Genomic DNA, 22551 nt, shown 5'->3' with positions numbered 1-22551 from the left:
ATGAGTGAAAAGGTTTTTAATCTAGCCTTCTGCGGGTTTTTTTTTCCTTTTGCCTTTTTTTTCCTTCCTTAGAAAATGCGCTGTTCTTATGCTTCACTCCATGCCAGCCCATGAGCATTCATGCACAGAGCAGCCAGTGTTCAGCCTAAATCAGAATATGGATGAAAAAGCAGCTGGCTGAAACTGAACTTGGGCAATACAAAACTCTTCTCACTCATAGGGTAGTTTCAGTCCACACCTGGCTACTTGTACTCATGGACACCCTGAGCATGCACTGGCCTCGGGCCGCTCTCCTTGGTTAACAGCCTCCACCACACTCCTGCGTATAAAGGCTGAAACCAGTCCTTCACATTTATGTCACCTTTGACTCTCCCAGTACAAAGTAACAATTCTTAAAGAACTGCAACCACCAGTGAATTTCAGCCTTTCTCTTTAGCTTGGGCTACAGGGACCAGAATAAATATGGTGACAAATAAATGTGCTCCTCTAATAAAACTTGTATAGAAATAAGTCATTATTGTCATGTACTTACTTAGTATATAAGTTACTTACCTGAACTCTCAATAAGTAATCCACAGTAGAAATGATAATATTAACAGTTGTGTTGTTACCAGTTTGAGTTCTCAGGTAATTCTGAAAATCTAAAAATTCAAACAAAAGCTTAATTTAAAATAATTTAAGTGTTAAAACTATTTCTGAAAAATAATTCTGATTTAAGGTGATCTATAAAAGTTTAGGTTAGAGGCATGGATTGGGTTTTCTTCTCTTCCTTTTTGGTTTGGTTTTTTTTTGGCAATAAACCACTGCAGCAGTTTTAGCATCTTATTGCAGAGATCACATACCAGTGAACTTCCGAAGTCAGAATCTTGTTTGTATATTTCCCCTGTAAAACTTAACTTGGTGTTATTTTAATCTATTAATGACTAAAATTACATCCACATCAATGTAATTATACTTAGAATAAATTTTGTTAAGCTAAATTACATCACAAAATTATACAGTTCCTGATAATTAAGTCAAAAATATGTCTAATGCCTAAAAAGGAAAACTATCCTTTTTTTTTGGTTTTTATTCACAAGAATGACAGTGAGAACACAGGGAAATATACTTAATGATAAAAATATACTTAAATTATGGATTTTAATGTGGTTTTTTATATTTAAAAGATACATTATTTCTTCAAGAAAGGTATTGTGTACATTGTAAATTCACATACAATTCTAACTGACATTAGTGGGAAACAGTGTGCACCAGAAAGCACAAACATGCCAAAGGATGATTAATATAATTTCCTCTTACATCTTTCTCTGAATCTTTCATGTCTAGAAGTTATAAACCATGTACACTTTCCTATGTAAATTTAACTTTGCTAGTAGGTCGAGATCCAAAACTCAGCGTTTTGGAAACCATTGTCTTCTCTACAAAGTTAGGGCTGTTAAAAAAATTAGCAACTTAATTCCACTTGAAGACTTTCCTTTCATATACGGTCTAGCAGCTACTCCACCTTTCATAATATTTCATGAAGGCTGCCAAACCTTCAACAATTAAGGGCTTTTATCGTCAGTTACCGTCACCTTGACTTCGCTGACTGGCAATGTGCCCACAAACCTGAATTGTGTCCTTCACAAAGCAACTGAAGGAAGCGGAAGAGGTCACAGGTGAACTCATCATCCTGCATCACCTTTTCTCCTGTAGAAAGGCCAGATGGAAGCAGGTTATCACAGTCTGCCCAGTAACACCCCACAGCCCCAGAAGAAAGTCTCCATAATAATATTAAGAAAGAGAGAAGGGGAGCAAAAATTTATAACCACCAATCTATCTGAAGCACCTATGACTTGTGCTTGGCAGATAGTTATTTGGTTATAAAAAAAAAAAATTAAATTACAAAACTTAACTTTTGATTTATAAATATGGCAGCATGAGCTTGGCAACATTTTACAAATAATCCCTGATTTATGGTCTTGTTTGACTTCACTGGGCATGGAGGCTGTGTCACATACAAAGGTTAGGGTTGGATCAATTTGGTTCCCATTCATCACAGAAGAAGGTACTTAAAATGCAGAATGAGATTTAATCAAACGAATATGAAAATCACTCCTCAAATAAACTATTAGATTCTAAAATATTCTAAAACAACCCATGAAATTTACAGCTATGTGCACTCTCAAGAACCATTTAGACTGAAATATTTGAAGATTTAGTACCTGACTGCTGCTGACACAAAGTGGACATGTCTCCTTTGACAAAATAAAGCAATATATTTATAATTAATTAAGACCAAATGCCAAAATGCTTTACTGAATTAGGCCCTTCAGTTCATTTTTTGGTAAGCAACTAATATCCAAATGAATAAAGCTTCAAACTATTTTTTTCCCCACAGGAAACAATATACTAAAAAGCCCTCAATTAACACATAATTATTTCCAGTACATCAATACATTTTGTTAACTTTGTACAGGGACACGTGAAGAGGAGAAATAACCATTCACCCAGGAAAACAATCACAACTGGAAAAAACAGTGGTGTGGAGAAACAGTTTTCTACAGAAAAAAGGAGAACAGCTTATGAAATGACACATGAGGACAACATTATAAGTGTTAAAACAATAAAGGCCACCTATCAAAAGTAAGAAAATCCCCATATAGAACCTTGGGAAAGTATTTTGACTATGTATGCAAAGGTGGAAGTCACAAAAACTTCTACGTTTTAAGAATATACATAATTTGAATATATACCGAGTGCTATTTCTAGACAAGAAAAGGAGGGATATAAAAATGTAAGCAAACTGCAAAAGAGTTTGGAAGAATTTTTCTTTGAGGGGATATAATTTAGGCTCTACAAAGACAGTATCTTTAGAGTGTGAACAGGAGACCAGAAAAGTGAGTAAAGACATTAAAAGTTAAAAAAACACCAATTTGTAGATACATTAATTAAATTAACAATTACTTCCATGCTGTTCTATTGGTATAATTCTAATTATAATATCCAAAGTTACAGATTAATATATTACTATGATTATATTATTACTGTTTGAGCTGGATTGGCTATGATCAAGTTAATTTTCTTCATACCAGCTAGCTGAATTATAAATGGTATTTAGCATAATTTGGAACAAAAATAACCATGATCAGAAATTTAACTTTACATAAAGTCATGAGCAATTATAATTTCAAGCTAATGGATTTATCAGTCCACAGAATGTGAATTTTAAAGTTAAAAACTTCAGTACACTAGGAACAGGAATCAAAAGCATTTTGAAAACTAATATGAATATTTTAAAGTACAAAACTTCACACTTTTCTGTTGCCCTCAAGACAATGTTTGGTATTAAGGGCATGTATCACTAAGGTATATGCCAACTCAATTTCTTGTAACACAGGGAAAGATAAGATGCTTTTCCTCCTAACTCTAGACGTGGACTTAGGGCAGTGACAAGCAATACCCAATTGTTTCTCCAAGAATGAGTCAAATACTGTAAGTGACATTCCATGACATTTTTCTCCACTGCAAATATAACTATGAGGCACATAGATTTTCAGTCACAGAAGACTGAAAACCCTTTCAGCTAATTAAACAGTGAAATATAAATGACTGTTTCTGTCAGTGCTGATGAATGTATACATGCAGTATATGCCCAAGAAAGCAAAACCAGGAGATGGCTGGGCTCTTAAAAGTGTATTGTTCAAAATTACATGCAGGCTCACCCCTGCGAGAGAGTTTCATATGCTGCTGACCAAATGCTATAGTATAGAAGATTTCTCAGGATTAGTGACTTTCTTCTTTTCAATTTAACTGAACTCCTATCATGCCTAAAGTTACATGTGGGTTCACATGCTCTGTTGAACTAGGCGCAAAAATGAGCATTACAGAAAGCCAAATATTTGGTGAAGCCTGTATTACACATGTAATGCATGTAGCTTGACTGCTGAGATGGCAGTGATTTTAGAAAATAATTCACCAGGAAACTTTCTTGGAAAAATCAAGCCCATGAAAGGCCCAACCATCTATTTCTTACATATTAAGGCACCACTGAATCAAAGCCATTTGTATGAATAAGACTACAGAATAAGTTACAGTTTAATAGTTTTGACCTCTATTTGTCTTGCTCTCTTAGGAAATAAGATATTCCAGAACAAGAAGGAAAACCAGTCTCAAGTTAAAATATACAGATCCTGGTTTTTAGTACACTTACTGGACTTCAGGAATTTTTATTAAATAAATTACATTTTTACTATTGGAAGGGCTTGGAAGGGTCTTTTAATAAGTTCCACTGTAAATAAATCACAACAGGAACGGAAGTTATTTCAAAATTCTTCAAAATCAGAATCACAAAATCAGTGCACAAAAGCTGAAAGGTCTGTTCCTCTTAAAAATATTTTTACATTTTAAAATGAAGAAAAAAAACCCCATCTTAAATCATCTGGCCACACTAAGATTTACAATATCCTAGTTTTCAATTTTTACACCTGATCAAAAGCAGACTAGAACCAATGTTGGTATTGACAGGAATTTTAATTTTCAGATTGTACTTACTGACTGGAAGTGGTGCCTCACTGGCAACAACAGAACAGAAATAGAGATCCATTGCTTTCTATAAAATCCAGGAGAGCAACCTTTGCTGCTGTGCACATAAATTCATGCCAGTTCACACAAAGATTTGCAAGGAATGTACTTACAAACATACACACTACATATAGTATGATTTAGGCTGTTATGAAAAAACATTCTTTAATTTCTGTTGATATGAGATATATTCTGGCAAATATTTGCTTAGATGTTAAAATGCTGCCATTGCTCATGCTGTATGTAAATGGTATGGCTATACACACAAAGGCTTTAAGCCTGTAGCTTTTGCAAAATGGACAGTTTGTGTTTGTGATATACAGGAACAGAGGTATCATGTGTAGGAAACGAAAATAAAATTCAATGAAAAATTAAATACATGGCCTTTTTTTCACTGAAAGTGCATGTGTCAAATTTCAATAATTCTCTCCCTCTTTCTCGATTTTAGTTTTTAAATCCTCAGTGGAAAAGACCTGACTTCTATTGCTACTCAGAAACACAGGTTTGATAGCACATATTACAGAAATACTAAAATACTTTCAGCTTTCATAAGGGAACAGGGCTCCTTTATGACGGCTGTTAAGCAAGAGCAAATCTGTCCCATGATAGAGCAAGTGAATTTATTCTTATCGCAAGATCCATACAGTATTGGGTTGGATTACGAGTGCTGCATGCCTTTTGACTTCTCAACAATCTAATTCAAGTAAGAAATGCACTTGTTTCCTCACTGAGTGAAATTCTCTGAAGTTATTCAAGTTCCCTTTTAAATGCAAACACTGATTCAAATACAGTTTTATGAAGGTGGAAAACACCTCTCCAATGCAGGCTACAGCTGATCACACAGAATTTAAGCATCCACTTTAAGCGTGACTAGGTTGGTGAATGCCAAAAGCATATTTATTAATTTCACATTATTAATGGCTGAAAATAGCCCTGACATGAACCCACAGTACAGCTGGTTATTATATCACATGGGTACCACTCTCACTCAGATTGGTAAAAGTCCTTTAAGAGCTACTGTCTCATTCTAAAATTGTATTTTATTAAAATAAGCCTGCTGTGAACTTACAGAGAAATGAAAGAAAGCCGTGATACAATATTAAAAGATTGAACATTAAAATAGAGCTTTCCTGAAAAAGGGAGAAGGGTAAAATAATCTAAGTGTAAACTTAACATCTTAAATTTTGTACTTCGTATAAGTAAAACAAGTCTCTCCAAAGGAGAAAAACATCGCACTTTCAAGATTTTTGTGACTCACAGTGAAATGGAAAGGAGTATGAGTGTTAAATGAAAAACCATTGAAAAATAGTAAGTATTTCTACATGTCTTTGATTTTGAACCCCCCTTTTTGGAAAAGGAAACAGAACAATCAAAACAAAATACATACAGAAGAAACAACATTGAGTACGCCACAAAAACAAGTAAGAAACACATTTGCTAAAGAACCATCAATGTTGTTACCAGTGGGGGTTCCAGGGTTTGGAAAGGGAAGGTAGTACCAGTCAGAGGAATATCAGGACAAGGCACTTACGATGTGGACAGCACAAAGAAACAATTGGAATAGAGCAATAAATTTCACATCCATGTTGACTCAATACAGGGCTTTCTATCTATTGCTAAGGTTGACATGGGACCAGAAACAAGCACTGCACATGAGGAAAAGTTGACTTTATTCCCGTAAGTTCCAACAGTTTTTCTTTGACTTCGGGAATAATAGTTTCAGGCTTATAGGTTGCAAATTCAATGACAATTAGTCATGAATGTGCTTCTGCGGCCGATTCAGATGATATGAGAAACAGGCTAAAATGCACAATTTACATCCCATCATTTCCCTGGGAATCAATAAAATTATCTTTAATTGAGGAGTAATTAATTACTCATAGACTAAGCATCTTTTTCAAAAAAAAACCCAAAACCAAAAACAACCTGGGAGAAAATCTTTCTCATCTTTGGTACTTCCTTTGTAGTATTTACAGATGGTTATTCACAGAATTGCAGACATAAAAGCTCAAATATCCTATAAAATCTATGATACTTGGAAACTGTTCACTATAGGAGTTTCCCCACAGACACACTGGCTTGGCTTTTATAATGCTATCAGGTATTAATACAAGTACTTGTACAGCTCTTACTTAAACTACTTTTCGAATAATTGAAAAAGGTGTGCTTCATGATACAAAAAAAAATTACTTGAATGTAGTATATTATCAACAATAATGCAACTTTGAAAAGGAAAATTACAGTCTTTTTTGGTTGGATTTGCTTTTTCTATTGTCTGGAATTTTCAGTAGCTGGATATGAATAAGTAAGAAAAGATGGTGTTAGCAAATATTATCCCTTTGTGCCAAGAAATCTTTGACACAGTGATTACTGTATCTTGACACTGCTACTGCTCAGTAACAAAGAAAACAAACAAAAATCCCCATCCTAATCACTGTGCAGAATTCTGGTAAGCTGCCGAATAGAAAATTTCCACTGAGAAAACAAATAAAACAGTAGATCATCCTCCTCCCCAACATTTGGCTAATGAAAAGACATCCGCTGTGTTTGAGTTCGTTGTTTCTGCTGACTGCTATACACATTTTGTATTTTGAATTCTCTTTTCACATGGTGACATGAACATCTAATGGCAACTGCTCCTACAAAGCCCTTCCTTTACTCGAAGTAAGGAGTTACACCTTTGAGGTGTAACAACCATAACACATCAAGCAGCTTTCAGAATAAGGAAGAGTCACCTGTACCACAGTATTGATCCCTCTAAATTAGCAATGCACCACCTCTTTCTTGTATCAACTCCTGACGGCATTAGATAAACCTAGCCAGTGGCAAGTCCTCTCCTTACCAACCACCCTCAAATCCTCACTGGATCCACCACTGATTTCCTGTGCTTGCACAAATCAATGCAGCAATAAAGCCACATTCAATACACAACAAAAAGGCTACAGGAGGACTAAAGCACAAGGCTTTGTGTATGTATATATTATTGTTTTTCCTTTTAACATTCATCCATCACAAATGCTGGGCTCACTAAAGAGAAAACAAATTAAAAAAACAGGAAAGAAAAGTATAAAAAAGCTTGTTGCTCTTACATCTACTGTGTCAGTCACTGAGCAAATCCTGAGAAATAGAGGCAGACCAAACTGGGGAGATTTGATATGTAAACCAAGAATTTTAGAATGAAAAACTTTAATAATAGCAGAAAAATCACACTAGTTTAGCAGTCTTACAGGAAAAATAATCTAGCAATATTCAGGAGCTGTACAGTGCTGACACAAAGCTAAGAGCAGGGAAAATAAGGAATAGGCAGTTGTTTTTAATAATTACCACGCTCATGGGTGATGACTGAGGAAGGGAGGACAGGACAATTAGTTCAAAGAAAAAGAAACAGGAAAAAAAGAAAAAAAAGTGAGAATTTGTTTTAGCAAATACAAAATATAGTTAGTATTGATTTTGCCAAAATTAGATCTGTACTGAAAGAGAAACATCAAATAAACAGAAAATGAAAAAAAAAATCCCTCAAATGAGGAAGCACAAAAATACTCAACATCAGTAGAGTCAATTATGCAGCATTTAAAGATTTGTTTATATTTGCATGCAAAATCAGAGGCAGAGGTCAAAATAATAACAAGCCAATATCTTGAGAGTCTATTTCAAAATTCAACATTTTGCCTAAGTTTAGTTATGTAATAGCAGAAATGTTTTCCCAAAAACCAAAACAAAGTGCGGAATAATCTTCAGTAAAACATGAGAGCAATGGCCAAAATTTACATGCCAGATAGCTGCAGCAGCGCTCAATTTACAATCTTGTAACCAAATTTTATCCACATGGGTTTACTTTTTTGTGTTTACTCATATAAGTCTAGAAATATTTAATCTATAATTTAAACTGTGGAAGCACTTCTGGAGAAGCAGAATTTTTGACTGGCCTTGAAGTCATTCAAACAAATGTAATAGTTAATGAAAAATTATTATTTAAGCAGTTGAATATTAAAGAAATAGGCCGCATAAAAGACCTACAGGCACAACAGACAATGAGATATGCAGTGTTGCTGGTATGAATTATGATCCCTCAAATGCAATAGGGATTATACAGTCAAGCTTTTTTACCTTGCGTTTAAGATAAAAACATGTTAAAAGGTTAGGTCACTGTAGGATTTAAACATAAAAATGCACTGTAAAAAATTCTGAAGATAAGGGAAGAATATGTGCTTTGGTAGCTCTATTAAGTATGTAAGAATGAACTAAATGTATCCAGACAATCACAGTAAGGGAGTAGTAGAACTTACTGTCAAACAGAAGAAAGAAATTAACAGTGAACTGACAACACCAAGGATGGAAAGCCAAATTCTTTCAAAGTCAAAAGTAGAGTGAAAATTGTGCAATGTTTCCCCAGAGACAAACAGAAAAAAATTATTTCAAAGAAAAAGCTTTCCCAGACTTTTTTCCACACAGCAGATAGATTTCCCTCAACCTCTTATATTTAACTTATGGCTTAAGTAAATTGTGTGGTTTTCAGTTCAAGAAACCAGGTGGGAACTTTTTAATTTCATTTTATGCTGAAACTGGTTGGGGACTTCTGAAATGTTTTACATGCACAAACACTGCTGTTTGTAACTAGAATATGTTTTCAATTTTGCACGTAATGTCTTCACTTCTTCAGAATGATGAGAAAAAGTCCTCTGAGACCATTCTGAAACTCAACACATGCTAATGATTTACTGTTGAAAATTATGGATTTAGGTATGCCAATTAAATAAAAACCACTTTTAGGAATCCTGTTTTAGCTTCAGCCTCTAGATATATATTTTCAGGGTTCATGGAATCATAGACTATCCTGAGTTGGAAGAGACCCACAAGGATCTTCACATTCTAAATCCTGGCCCCACACAGGACACCCCAAAATCACACCATGTACCTGAGAGTGTTGTCCAAACACTGCTTGAACTCTGCCAGGCTGGTGCTGTGACCACTTCCTGGGGGAGCCTGTTCCAGTGCCCAACCACCCTCTGGATGAAGAACCTGTTCCTTATACCTAACCTAAACCTCCCCTGGGTTCTTTCAAATTCAGTTTGCTTCTGCAAAATGTAAAAGAAAAAAGGTCATGGATAATTTCTGTTAAATCAATAGTACCTGATCCCTCTTCAGTCACCATGCCAAGGCCTTCTGCTTTGTTCTGACGTTCAAACGCATTTAGGTCAAGAACACTGCAGTGAGAAAAATTACATTTGTCCTGTGATTAATTAAATATATGCAATATTTAATTTTGTATAAGTTAAAGAGGATTTGTGATTTATGTTTACGTACTAGTATTAAGAAGATACAGCCCAGTGGCTTGATATATGTCTGTTACCAGATTACAAAACTCAGATCAACAGCCCTAACTTGCTTTTGCCCTGAAACTGACCACAGAATTCAGCTCTTTATGACTGACCAAAAAAAAAGGGGAAATTTATGCATTTATGATATACATACTTATTTTTAGGTGCTATAAAGAAGCCAAGTTATTGACTACTTTTGTATTGTAGCCCAGTTCATATCAAGCAGCAAGGTCCATTAAGAAACTGTCGTTATTAGCTCCACTTAGTAGTTCTCTCCCTCCACGTTCTGAAAAACTGAAGATGCCAAAAGGGAAAACTAACCAGATTTAAGGAATACATACCTTACATATTTCATTTGTGAACCTGCAAGGTTCTGCCTTTCAGGGCTTTGCATGTCAGCTGGACAGGGATAACTTTTGTTCATAAGCAAAAATGGTTATAAAAGTCAGGTGAATATAGAACTATTACAGCACCTCTGCTGGCAAGAAACCTCACCGGTTTCAAAATGAAACTTGGCCACAGAGAGCATTAAGAAAAAAGAATACATAATGTGATACCCTGGACATAACAAGAAGACTCAATCACCTGATCCAGGGAGCCTCTTTTAGTCCTATGTTTTATGTTCATTAAAACATTATTTATTGATATGGTTTATTCTAGGAATTACATATAAAACATTTAAACATATTTATATATGAAATCAATATAAATCATAAATAAGCATGAATGGAAAAAAAAGTCATAGTATCACCTCAACTTATTAAAACACAATATTCCATTCTTTTTTCTGACTTCTAAGAAGTCCTATGGATAATTCTAACAAAGCTGAGTTTTCCCAAAATCTTTATGATTACTAAACATTGATCATTAACCTGATCTCTGCAGGATTACTGGATACCTCCAGAGTTAAGGATTTGCCTCTGAGGAATGCTCCTGGCTTTGGAGTTGTTTTCTGCCATGTCTCAGGTAGACACAAATTCCATTAACATTTTTGAAAAGAGCTTTCTTACAAAGGTAAATACATATCACAAAGATTTTCATACCATGAGCACCACCCTGTCCTTTAACCCAAATCTAGCACATTACAATCTCCAAGTGCTGTTTGCAAGAACTCTGTAGAGGATCTTTCCAGAACTATAAATCCCATGGAATAAAATATAAATGCAAAAAAATAAATTTTTCAAGTCAATACTTTCTTACCTACAGGACTGCATAAGACCAGCAAGGCTCTGAAAGAACCCCACATCCTTTTTATCTTTGAGGTAGTCAAGCATTTTCTGCAGCAAACACAAATAATTTACACAGAGAATTAATATTCATATTATGTATTAATCTAGGTAGGTTAAAACTATGTGGATTCTATACTATTAGTGATGCTGGTGTTTGGAAATATTGCTAATATTTAAGAGTCTTGCAGAGAAAAATCCAGATATCAAAACCAAAAAGAACATTTAATCCTCATGTACTTTATAGAAAAGACCATCCATTTTGGATACGCCTTCCTAAAGCATGGAAAATAAAGATAGTAACTAAAGCCAACACAGCCAGAAGAATTTAGTGTTTAATGTAAACACTATCTTGCCACTACTAGGCTAAAAATTTATATTGACACTACTGTTTCAACACCAGACTGGGCTTTTCATAACCTCAGTTTGGTTTAAATTATTTTTGCTGCAACAGCCTGTTAGAAGTAATTTGAGCATATTTTAAAATTTGTTTTAGCTTTATTAGAATGTGTAATAACTATCTGAAAACAAATCGCATTAACAAGAATTTATTGACTGAACTCTATTCTAGAATGCAATGTGTTGTTGAGCAAAGATATAGGATGATACCAGAGCACTCAGTTATGAAGAAAAACCACAATCCTAAAGTTCAATCTTAGTAGGAAAGCTACTAAAGAAGTCACGTTTTGAATGAAGTAAAATTATTTTGCTATTTTGCTATTTTGCAAATAGCAAAAGTAATAGGAAAAGTAGATAATAAGTAACTTCCAAAATGGAGAGCACATAAGCAGACAGCATTAGCAAAACAGCAGCATAAACCCAAGTAGACCCAAGATTACAGAACAAGAATCAACAACATTATACCAATCAAAGCAAAGAACTCCAGAGGAGGATGATGATAATGACTTTCCAAAACCACTACTCCAGCTCTCCCCCCACCCATAGCATTCTTCCCAAGGAAGACTTAAGAGTTGATCTTAGGATGCAAAGGAGAATTGGAAAGTTGAGCATAACACCAGAGAAAACAGGCAGAAATGAGGCAACTGAAAAACAAGAGTTCTAACTGTATTACTGATGTTTTTGTAAGTATGTAATTTAGACTAGTAGCATTTTTATCAATGTAACAATACTAATAACTGTTTCCTGCATTTTGATTTAAGACTTTAACAAATGATTTTTAAAAATAGATTGTAGGATTAAGAATTCAAATAATATTACTATGTACAAATTTCATAATTTTCCTAATTTAATATCATGACATCACAAAGAACTGGCAGTGGTTCAAGCAGATAATTGCTACACTACTTTTAGTCTTTCACATCAATTCTTGGCAACAACAGCTCCTGGAAAGGACATTATTTTGTTTGCATTCAGCTGCACTTTACTTGGGACCTTAATTGTTCTCAGTTGTCTGTATTCTTTAAACTGTACTACAATAATTTAGTAACAGCAGGTATAAACCCATCTCAGCTCAGGAAACTTCAACTCGTACAGAACACTGAGTGTACCCTGTATCAGTCTCTTCACTTTAACAGTGCAGGATTCTTTTAATATATTAGGCTTGTCCACTGGGTACCAAATTATCTTCTGATAGATTAGTCATTCAGGCTTGAGTTCTCTGCTTTTATCAGCAAGACTCTCCATCGCATAAGCTAAGGACTTCTGAAGTTGTGTATCATTATTTTTGGTGAAGACCAGGGTCAGAAATTTTGCTCTACTGGCTATAGGACAATGGCAATCTCCCAAGAAAGCCCTCCCTCCCAAAGAATTCCTATAGAAGTAAATGATACAACATAAAATTTCCCCCTTACACCTGAAGTGCAAAACAAATTTCTTTTTGCCTTGTAAACAAGTAAGGAATACCCCCAAATAAGGTACTTTTCATACTATTTTATTCTAGGAACAAGATTAAGAGGATAAACAGTGTGTGACAAACAGTTACACTATGTAATGCGCTACTACAGTAATAATGACCATGGTATAAAGATCTATACTGACTAGAATGCGTGGAAAGAAACTAGTACTTTACCTGTTGAACAGTAGAATTTCCTCCATTTAAGATGGCAATTCCTAGCTTTAGGGTAGCTGCAACCATTGGCCCCATCTCACCTTAAAAATATTTTAAAATGTATTTTTTGATCATATATTAAATTAAGAATGTTTTATTAATTAATTTATCCATTCAATCACTTGCAAAACCAACGTATTTTTCCTTAATCTCTTCATGAGTGCCTACAGACATAGTGTAATGTATACACAATACACAGAAAAAGCAAGATATAAGGCAGGAAGAACTGAGTTCAATGAATATATATCACGTTTCAATCACTGGAGCATCCAACAGTTGATATAAGGCTGGGCTCACAATAGTAAGCTAGCTTTCAAATTTAACATTGTGTCCCCTTTGCATGACAATCTAAATGTTTTTTTTCTGGTTTCTTTAAAAATTACAGTGACCCAAGTATTTAACTCTAGTAAACCAAATTTGTAACCAGGAATTTTGAAAACATCACTATTGTGGAAACAAATCACAAAAGAAAAAAATGAAAGCATAAAACCTTAGAGTAAGATGGTTTCTAAGGGAAGAAAGCCTCATTTACGCTTCTGAAATGTTTTATCAAAGTACACCAATAAAGCAGATAGTTGGAGAATGGGAAAGTAAAAAAGGAGTAAAGTCTACACCTACTTCAGAACTGTGCACATTCCAGAATTTGAGGGCCATTTTGTCATTCAGAGCTGCTATAGCTAAAAAGTACTTCACACCTCCTCTAAACCAGCACTAGAAAAATTAGTTATAACTACAAAAGAAACAATAGCCTCATAAAATTAGTCATTTTACTTTCCTGGATTGGCTGTCAATAATTTTCAAAATTTCGAGTTCCTTTCTAAAGCACACCTTAGATGCAAACGTCTGCATGTTTTGCCCAATAAGAAATACAATCACTTCAAAGTTCATTGGAAATAAGGTTTAAAATTAAATCTACACACCAAAGCCCTACCTTTACTTGCACTGATTGTCTGCAGAACCATCTCCGCAGCACCCCGATCATGCAGTCTGGCTTGTTGATACAGAAGTTTTTGCTTTTCCATTTCTTTTTCCTGAATAAAAATTCCAGTCATTTAAGATGAGACTACAGTTACTATCAATCCTTCAAAGGTTTTCGGTTTTCTCTTAGTATATGGGCTCTATGGCAACATCATGGACCATTTTAATACATACGATGCTATTGAACAAATAATTAACAGGTTCAAGTAATATTCTCCACTTGGTATTTTTCTTTAATATGCTTTTAGCAGTTTATCTGGAAAGAGTCATCTCAATTGTAAATCATTAGGTTAGTTCAAAGCCCATGTTCATTATATATATACTGCATGTATCAAACTTGCACTTTTGTGCTGTGTTTTTGTGCAACAGTTCATACTCTTAATAATCTTCTATAGCGTGACCATAACTTCATACTGCTCAGTATGTGGCTCTTGAGTTGCAAGTTGTTGCTGAATACCAGAGTAAAAGAAGCATCTCAGAATTTTTTCCAAAACATGTCATTACATTACAATATAGATTGCCCACCCTACTAACAGAATTATTTGATAGAATACACTGTGCTTTTATATTTTGTATTCTCTAGCGGCAACAAACAATACTGCATGGCGTTGCTTGAGCAATGGTGAAGTTTGTTTTTTGTAATTTAAACTACTATCGAAAACATAAAGAGCATAAAGAGCAAACATAAAGGCACAGTTAATTCCAGATGAGTTTCAACTTTCATCAGGTTAATTGAAGTTTGCTGGAGAATTGAGGATGACTAAGCAGTATAAGTTGCAAAATGGAAGTTGCATAGAGCCCTATGACAGCGAGTCCATCAGATGGCGTGGTAAAAAGCTTACTCAAAAGGAACATGACACAATCAGTTAGTATCATGTCCAAAAACACAACGCCCAAAACATGTATGACCTAAAAGCAGGAACAGCTGCAGCAGAAGTAGCCAGAATGACAGCTTTGCTGCCATAAACTTTCCATCCAAGTTAAGGAAAAAATACATTGGAAGATGGAAGAGGTTTAAAAAATGAAGGCTTGCTAAATAGAGGGTATGAGTAATAAATTAAAAAAGAAGAGGTAAAAAAGAGAAATATGTTTAAATGAATGAAAAAGAAACCTTTAACTCAAAAGCAAACCAACACAGACATTTATGCTGTTACCAGAGAGTTCTCGCCGAGGCTGGCAAATTTGTTTCTTAAATCTTTGATAATATCGTGCTGCGGAAACAAAATTCATCAGGGTTTTTTTTTTTCACACTATTAGCTCTCCTGTGGTTAAATTGTATCTTTCTTTTTGCTTTAAATTATGTGACAGATCTAGATGGAGGCACAAAAAGGAAAAAAAAAAATGGCAGCGTTGCTTTGTATTTAGCCATGCTACGGTTTGAAAGTTTTGCCTTCATGTTTAAACCTCTTCCTGGGAGTTCAACAAAAACAAAACAGAAACATACACGCACGCGCACACACACACCACACGCACAAACCACCAAACCATGACATCACAGGTTCAGTATAGCTGCTACAACAAAATATTTTCATTTGCTTCAGAAGCCATTGAAAATTGATCAGCATTTTTTCTTAAAAACTATTTCCTATTTCTAGATACTTTTAGTTTTAGACCCAACAACCTTTCATCTTTCACTGCAAAATTTATTATTCACAAGCCTAACACCAGCTATACTACTTTCATTGTACAATATTTTTTGATAAGAATATCAAAGATTTATAAGAATGCTTACAGTGAAGATGTATCTGCATAATCTACAGACTAACTTCTTGCAATGGCATTATAGAAGAACAGTAGGAAGAGGCATTGCCAAACAGCTTAAAATGAGAGAACTGGAATTTCCAATGGAAATCAAGATATTAGTAACAAAACAGACCAAAAAAAGAAAACCAAAACCAACTAAACAAAGCAATCCACCAACAAAAAACACCACAAGCATTTCTTTTGAAAGCAACCATTCTTTGATGATAACCCACAAAGATCATGGTTCCTTCTTCAGCTTGACAATGCATTTTCACTGTTGCTTTCTCCATGCAAAGTCAATGCATATATCTAAATATGTATGTGATGGCAGCACTTACATGAAGTGGGCCACCCATTGCCTACTAAGTATACTAAGTAAATAAAGTTATCCCCATTTCTCTAAGATGCCCTTACTGTTTACATCGTTATCTGTGCTGCCAGTTTCAGGTTTTTGCACTTTATCCACTTGCTTGTCAGTTGAAGTCAAGAAAACTACCATAATAATTAGCCAATGATTTTTCTGTCATTCACCAAAGCATCACAATAACAGCAAAAATACTTCATTAATTAAACTAATTAAACAGATTAAAAAAACCAAAAAACCAAAAGAAACACACCCCAAACAAAACCAATCCTCAATGAAGAACAAATCTATTTTATCTTGGATGCCTTCAATTCAAAGGGGAAAACATTGACCACTTATAAATGTACATACATGTGTTCTCATATTACAGACTTTTTCCAGCAACCTACCAAATCAAGGAAACCTTAGAATTATACTCTTTGAAAGCAGAAACCCAAATATTTTCGACTTCTTCTTTTTTTTTTTTAAATCATTATAAGCAATCATATGCCAAAATACATTGAGCAAAAACACAAGTTTTAGTTTGAATTTGTAGGCAACAAACTTGTTAAAACTAAAGAGAAGCTGTAACTGACAAGTGTGTCACTGAAATTCTTAATTTTCTCCTAATTCATACAGAAACTGATTCTTGGAGTCTCCCTTGGAGCTAAGACATATGGAGAGGTTTGTTTGCTGCCACCACTAAGCTCCAAGACACAGACTGCTGGCATAAGATCCTACTTCTACAGAACATTCTTTTTTCTTTTTTTTCCTCTTTTTTTTTTCCAATATGAAATCACAAAATTAAGTTAAAGAGAATAAACAAAAAGATGGAAAGAGGAGAAATTACTTTCAACTCAGCTATTAGAAGATGAAAGCTTCTCCTTTGAATTGTCTTCATATTTTATACTTTTCAAGACTTCTGTTTAGTCCAGATAACAAATCCTATTAGGCAGGTCTTACAATGGCAAAACATCTGTTCATTTCAATGTCAGGCATGCATAATCTATTTAATTAAAATATCAAGTAGTCATGCATAATGATATCTTTTTTTATATATACTTTCATATATATTTTAATCCTTTAAGTTAAATATATGTTGGTTTCTGCTCTATAAATAAAACTGAATTTTTCCTAACTCACTCCTTTTGGACTTCACCACTGAAGCATCACTGCTTGTTTCAAGGCATTTGGATTACAGAACCTCTAAAGGTCCTTTCCCACCCAAACAATTCTATGCACAAATAATTAATTCTGTAGTGTAGAGAGTGAAACCATATATTAGGTTCCACGCAATCCATCAGATGTAACAAAAACTGATGAAAAACGTATTTTTACATACTGATTGGAATGTTTACTTTCTTAAAATTGATAAATTGATTATGGAGTCTGATTTTAATTCATAAAATAAGTAGTTACTGATTGTAAATATGTGGTATATGGATTCAGTGGTTTATTCAGGATTTGTGACAGTAAGAGGTAAAGGCAGCCATCTTCAATGGTCTGGAGCCTTAGGAGGTTGCATTATTTGTATGTACTGAAACTTGAAAATTTTTGTCAGAGGTGACTGCACAACGTATCATTTTGTCAAAAAGGTGGTGAATACAGAAGTCTATCAACAAAGTTGCTACCTTTCAGAAACAGGAATGAAAAGAACTGACATAGGAAGCTCCCTTTCTCCCATTTCTTTTCTTCCTGCGAGGAGTCAATTATCAATTTAATAAAAATGAGTTTAAAAATAAGAGCTAGATTTTGACTCTTCCCTTGCGTTCCCATCCTACTCATATTTAGAGCACATTAGTATGTAGCAGTGACTCAAATGCAGAAAATTATTTGCATTCAGCTAGGGAAACAGTTTGATTTGAAAGAATTTCCTATCAGAGTCAAAGGGGACAGTGACACCAACTTTACAGAGAGTCAATTGAGCATCTATTCAATATGACAGAAAGTTAACTTAGAGGCAAAAGGGCAAGGGGCAAAGATACCTATAACTCAAAGCAAATACTAGCAGGTAAGTGCTTACAGGAACGTACCAACATACAGAGAACGTTATTGTCACCTCCCTATTGTCCACACTACTAACCCAATACAAATTAATTGCACAAAAGTGCATGTACTACACTGCATGAGATATGGACATAAAAACTGTCAGTAAGATACACTCGGTATTTTCATCACATTCTCAGCTTGCCCAAATGTCTCTGTTGCTCTGACTGTGAAAAGATTCAAGACTTCAAACACCACATATTTTTAAAGTCTAGAGGAGCAGTAGACTTTTATCCCCATACAAACTGAAGTCAGTCTTTTCACATGCACACAGAGGATAGAATAAAAGAAATGCCTTCAACATTGAAGTTTAATTACCAGACAGAAAGAAACACACAAATGCACACACAAGCACACACGCAGCTGGTATATACAGTTTCGCATCTGCACAACTGTTTCCTGTCATGTATGAAGAAAGCAAGGGTTATTTCTTCTTGTGCTTTTTTGTCGCTTTTAAAACAGTCACAGTTGACAAGACAGAAAATTTTCTATGGAGCATATAAGATTTAGTGTATGGTAACCAGGTAAGCAGAGTGATAGATATGCAATATTTCAATAGCTGAGTTATTGGAATTAAAAAAGAAGAAATTATTAGATTGCTTATATATTTTCTTCGGGGTTTTTAAATATGCACTTTGTGTTTGTAGAAATTACAATACCTCTTAAATAACTTTTTGTGAGCACATGCATCTTCCAGGATAATGCCTTTACTGTATGAAGGTGGAATAGACCTGTGCAAATTTTTGGAGGAGTAAGAGTAAAGCTGACCCTGAAATACATCCTCTCTCCCCACAGATGCATGGGAACCTCTTTCTTTTGTGATCCGAATGTTGACGGAAGGATAGCAAACAAAATACCAAAATCATCCTGCTCTTTTCCATGGAAGAGCATGAAGGTTATGTTTCCCTACATTACCCATAGGAAATTAAATTTGAAGTTACTGACTGAAGCCTGACCATTAGCTAAATCTGTGCTTTTCAAATCTCAAGCAATTCATCTTTATTTACTCTAGCTGTCATTAGCCACAGCACAAATAACTTTATTTAAACATCTCAGAACCAAAAATTAGCTACTCCACCCACCACACCTTCTCCCAGAATATCAACCTTGCAGCAATACCAGCAAGCGGCCTGAGTCAACAATGGGAACTGAGACTTCTACCTGCATGAAGCAGGCAAGTATTCTGCTGCATAGTCATGGGACACCCTTCAGAAACAAATGGTGAGGCTTTCATGATGAGACACAAAAGGTTGTGTAAGAAATTGAGCCAATAAAAAAATTGACCCTGAAATTTCAGAGCTATTGCCTCTATGTTTTTATAGAAAACATGGAACAACTAGGAATCATTTCAGGTAAGGAGTAGCTAAGGAATTTCTATCAAATACTATAATGATGAAGGCTAAGGACTCAGTCAGTTCCAAAGGATCTGAATCAGATGTGAACTGTGATTGATGCTCTCTCTGTGACAGATATTGGAAACAGAAGTCTACCACTATATCAGAAATGTCTGTCTGCTAAGATACAGAAGAAAAGCTCAACACTTTCCCTTAATAGCCAAATAAGTTGTTTAAATAATTCAAATTAAGTTATAAGCAGATAAGTTATAAAGAAGGTAACTAATGCACAAAAGGCATGAACAGCAAAACAACATGGACAAGCCAAATGACACTGTTTTCCCCAAAACAGTATCACAAATTTATACGGTATATTCTGCATAAATAATTCCTGCAATATTTAAAGAGCTTGTGCACAAAAAGGATTTGGTAGAGATGTCATGCTGGAACTGAAATGTTAAAAACGATTTCAAGACCCTTTAATTGAACTTATCCAAGATGTTGGGCCTGAAAAATCACAAAATTAGACCCAGACAAATACACACATATTTTTTTTTGTTTTACCTTGCTGCGTTGTGATCCTGTCACCTTAAGGAAGGGCAAGGAAGAAGCGAAATAGTAATAAGAAAAAGAAGTCCAAAATTTTTTTGCTGCAGGTGACTGACCAAATACATACACAAACTTGTCTTTTGAACATATAAATACATTATTTAAACATAAGTTTCACAGCTACAGGAAAAATAATAAAGAGAAACAAATGAATAGGATCTTCTCTCAAAACAAAAAATTGAACGCTGAACATTATAATTTAGGTAAGGAGCACTGACAAATTCCTTACTGATAAATTTCTTCATCCACCTTAATGACTTCCTTTTTATCAATTTTCACATTTATAAGCAGAAGGTTTTGATATCTAACAAGCACATATGGGCTAGCTGATAGAAGCTTATAGGAATGAGTATTCTTTGTTTAGTCAATAGTAAGTCAGATATTGCATTCCCAGAGGAAAAGAAAAAAAATCAGAAAAACCCACTGAAATTTGGGTTCAACAGTTCATACTTAGATATTTACCAAGAAACAAAATTTTATATATTATGTATATTACTTGTAATTTTTAAGTGATTGAAAAGACTTTAGTATTGATATTCTGATTTCTTTATACAGTCAAATAGGGAATATGTACTTAAGTATTCAGTGCTATATCATGCAGCATCATATAGAAAACATAGAGAACATTCTATGTTTATAAAACAATGGAGTAAAAGTAAAAATTACCAAACCACTCTTCAGCATTTAGAACAGCACAGATAGCTTTACAGCAAAACAATCAGTATATTTAGAATTTTTAAAGAAATAATAAAAGTGTTTAATTCATGTTTCTGTGTTTTAGTAGAGATATGAAATGTAAGTATTAATTGAGTTGAAAGACATAAGAGACTTTTTAATGTCAGAATTGTAATACGCCAAAAGACATTAAAATATTAAAAATATTAACAAGCTAATTCCCTCAGTGCCCCTCAGAAGAGACAAATTTCTTGCAAACTCCATTTTATTAATGGAAAAAGAGAGACAAGTCCCAGAGCAAGCACATGACAAAGACTCATCTCTTACACCTGTAATCAACTCATATGTATATCCTTAAACAGTGATGATCACTAAAAACTCAACATTAAACAACAATAAATATAGATTTCCTGCTCTCAACATAAACAAAAATCTTAGCAGTACTGATGAACAGAACTTCACATTTTATTAAGAAGCACTAATATATATGTGAACATAAAACCACTGTATGAATTACTGGTACTGAATGCAAATGACTACTGCAAAAAATAGTATTATTTAAGTATTTTAGAAATCCAAACTAAAAGGAGGGCAGAATAACTTAAAAGATACAGTCTGTTGTTATCAGACTTTTAGAATAAGTCATTGTCTGTAATATCTAACTAAAAAGTTAAAGTCAATGAGATAAATATATAAGATCCACTAAATTATTCTCTATATAATCTTACATTATGTGATACTGCGCATGTTTTTGTTTCACTAGTATTAATCTGGAGACTCATATCTGCCACATCCAGCTTGTGACATGCAGTTCACTGGCATAATAAGCTGCAGTAAGCCATGAACCAAGAAACATAAATGTCAGCTGGAAGCTATGAAATAATGTCTAACATGACAAGAAAAAAAAAAAGAAGTATAATCTTACTTCAAAGCTCTTCACTTCTTCTTCACCATCATCATCTTCTTCATCATGGCAGCTCTGATACCATGTAGAAAGAAAACATTTACTGATAACTTGCAATTTACTGATAACACTTTACAAATTATTTCTCTTGATCTTCATCACTAACTTAATTAAAACACAAAATAAGCATAAGATATCAAACAAGTTACCTTTGCCATAATGTCAGCATAAGCCATATACAGGAAATCTTCTTCCAATTTGCTGGTTAATAGAGAAAGGAGAGGTAAATGAGGAAGATTAGAGTCATTATAGTAGAATTGAAGTGCCAAGATATTTTTAAACATCTTACAAATATTTTTAAATAATTTCTATGCTCATAAATAATAACAAAAGTATTTTTGGAAAATTAAGACTTGATTAACTTATACAAATGGAAAAGTATAGCTAGCTACAAACACAGTACTCAGAAATTCATAAACACCTTACAATGAAGTGAATATAGTTAATTTTTCAATTATACTTAGAATATACTTCATATTCTGAATATAACTGTCAATAAGGAACATAGACAGAAGACAGAGGAGTAGTAAGTCCTGAACACAGCATCCATAACTGTGAAAAACATACCACAAAACATACATACCACAAGCTAAAGAGGTTTGAGTGTAACTCAAACTCACCATATGTTCATACACATGTTTTGGCCTAGATTATGTAATCTCACTTGAAAAGAGACATATACGA

The 22551-nt window shown here is 34.2% G+C and overlaps 1 protein-coding gene across 1 annotated transcript in view; it reads right to left on the bottom strand.

Moving 5' to 3' along the window:
• RYR2 (ryanodine receptor 2) overlaps positions 1-22551 on the bottom strand; it is a gene marked incomplete at both ends in the record, with an annotated part of 390473 nt that overhangs the window by 34175 nt on the left and 333747 nt on the right. Inside the window, 8 exons of the mRNA XM_082276741.1 lie at positions 553-641; positions 1609-1689; positions 9694-9767; positions 11082-11158; positions 13137-13216; positions 14107-14206; positions 21829-21882; positions 22017-22068. Of these exons, the coding sequence (XP_082132867.1) occupies positions 553-641; positions 1609-1689; positions 9694-9767; positions 11082-11158; positions 13137-13216; positions 14107-14206; positions 21829-21882; positions 22017-22068 (607 nt within the window). The remainder of the gene's footprint in view (positions 1-552; positions 642-1608; positions 1690-9693; positions 9768-11081; positions 11159-13136; positions 13217-14106; positions 14207-21828; positions 21883-22016; positions 22069-22551) is intronic.

The sequence above is a fragment of the Coloeus monedula genome (genome assembly GCF_965178545.1).
Source record: "Coloeus monedula genome assembly, chromosome: 2".
NCBI lineage: Eukaryota > Metazoa > Chordata > Aves > Passeriformes > Corvidae > Coloeus > Coloeus monedula.
This window is presented reverse-complemented; position numbering and strand designations above follow the sequence as displayed.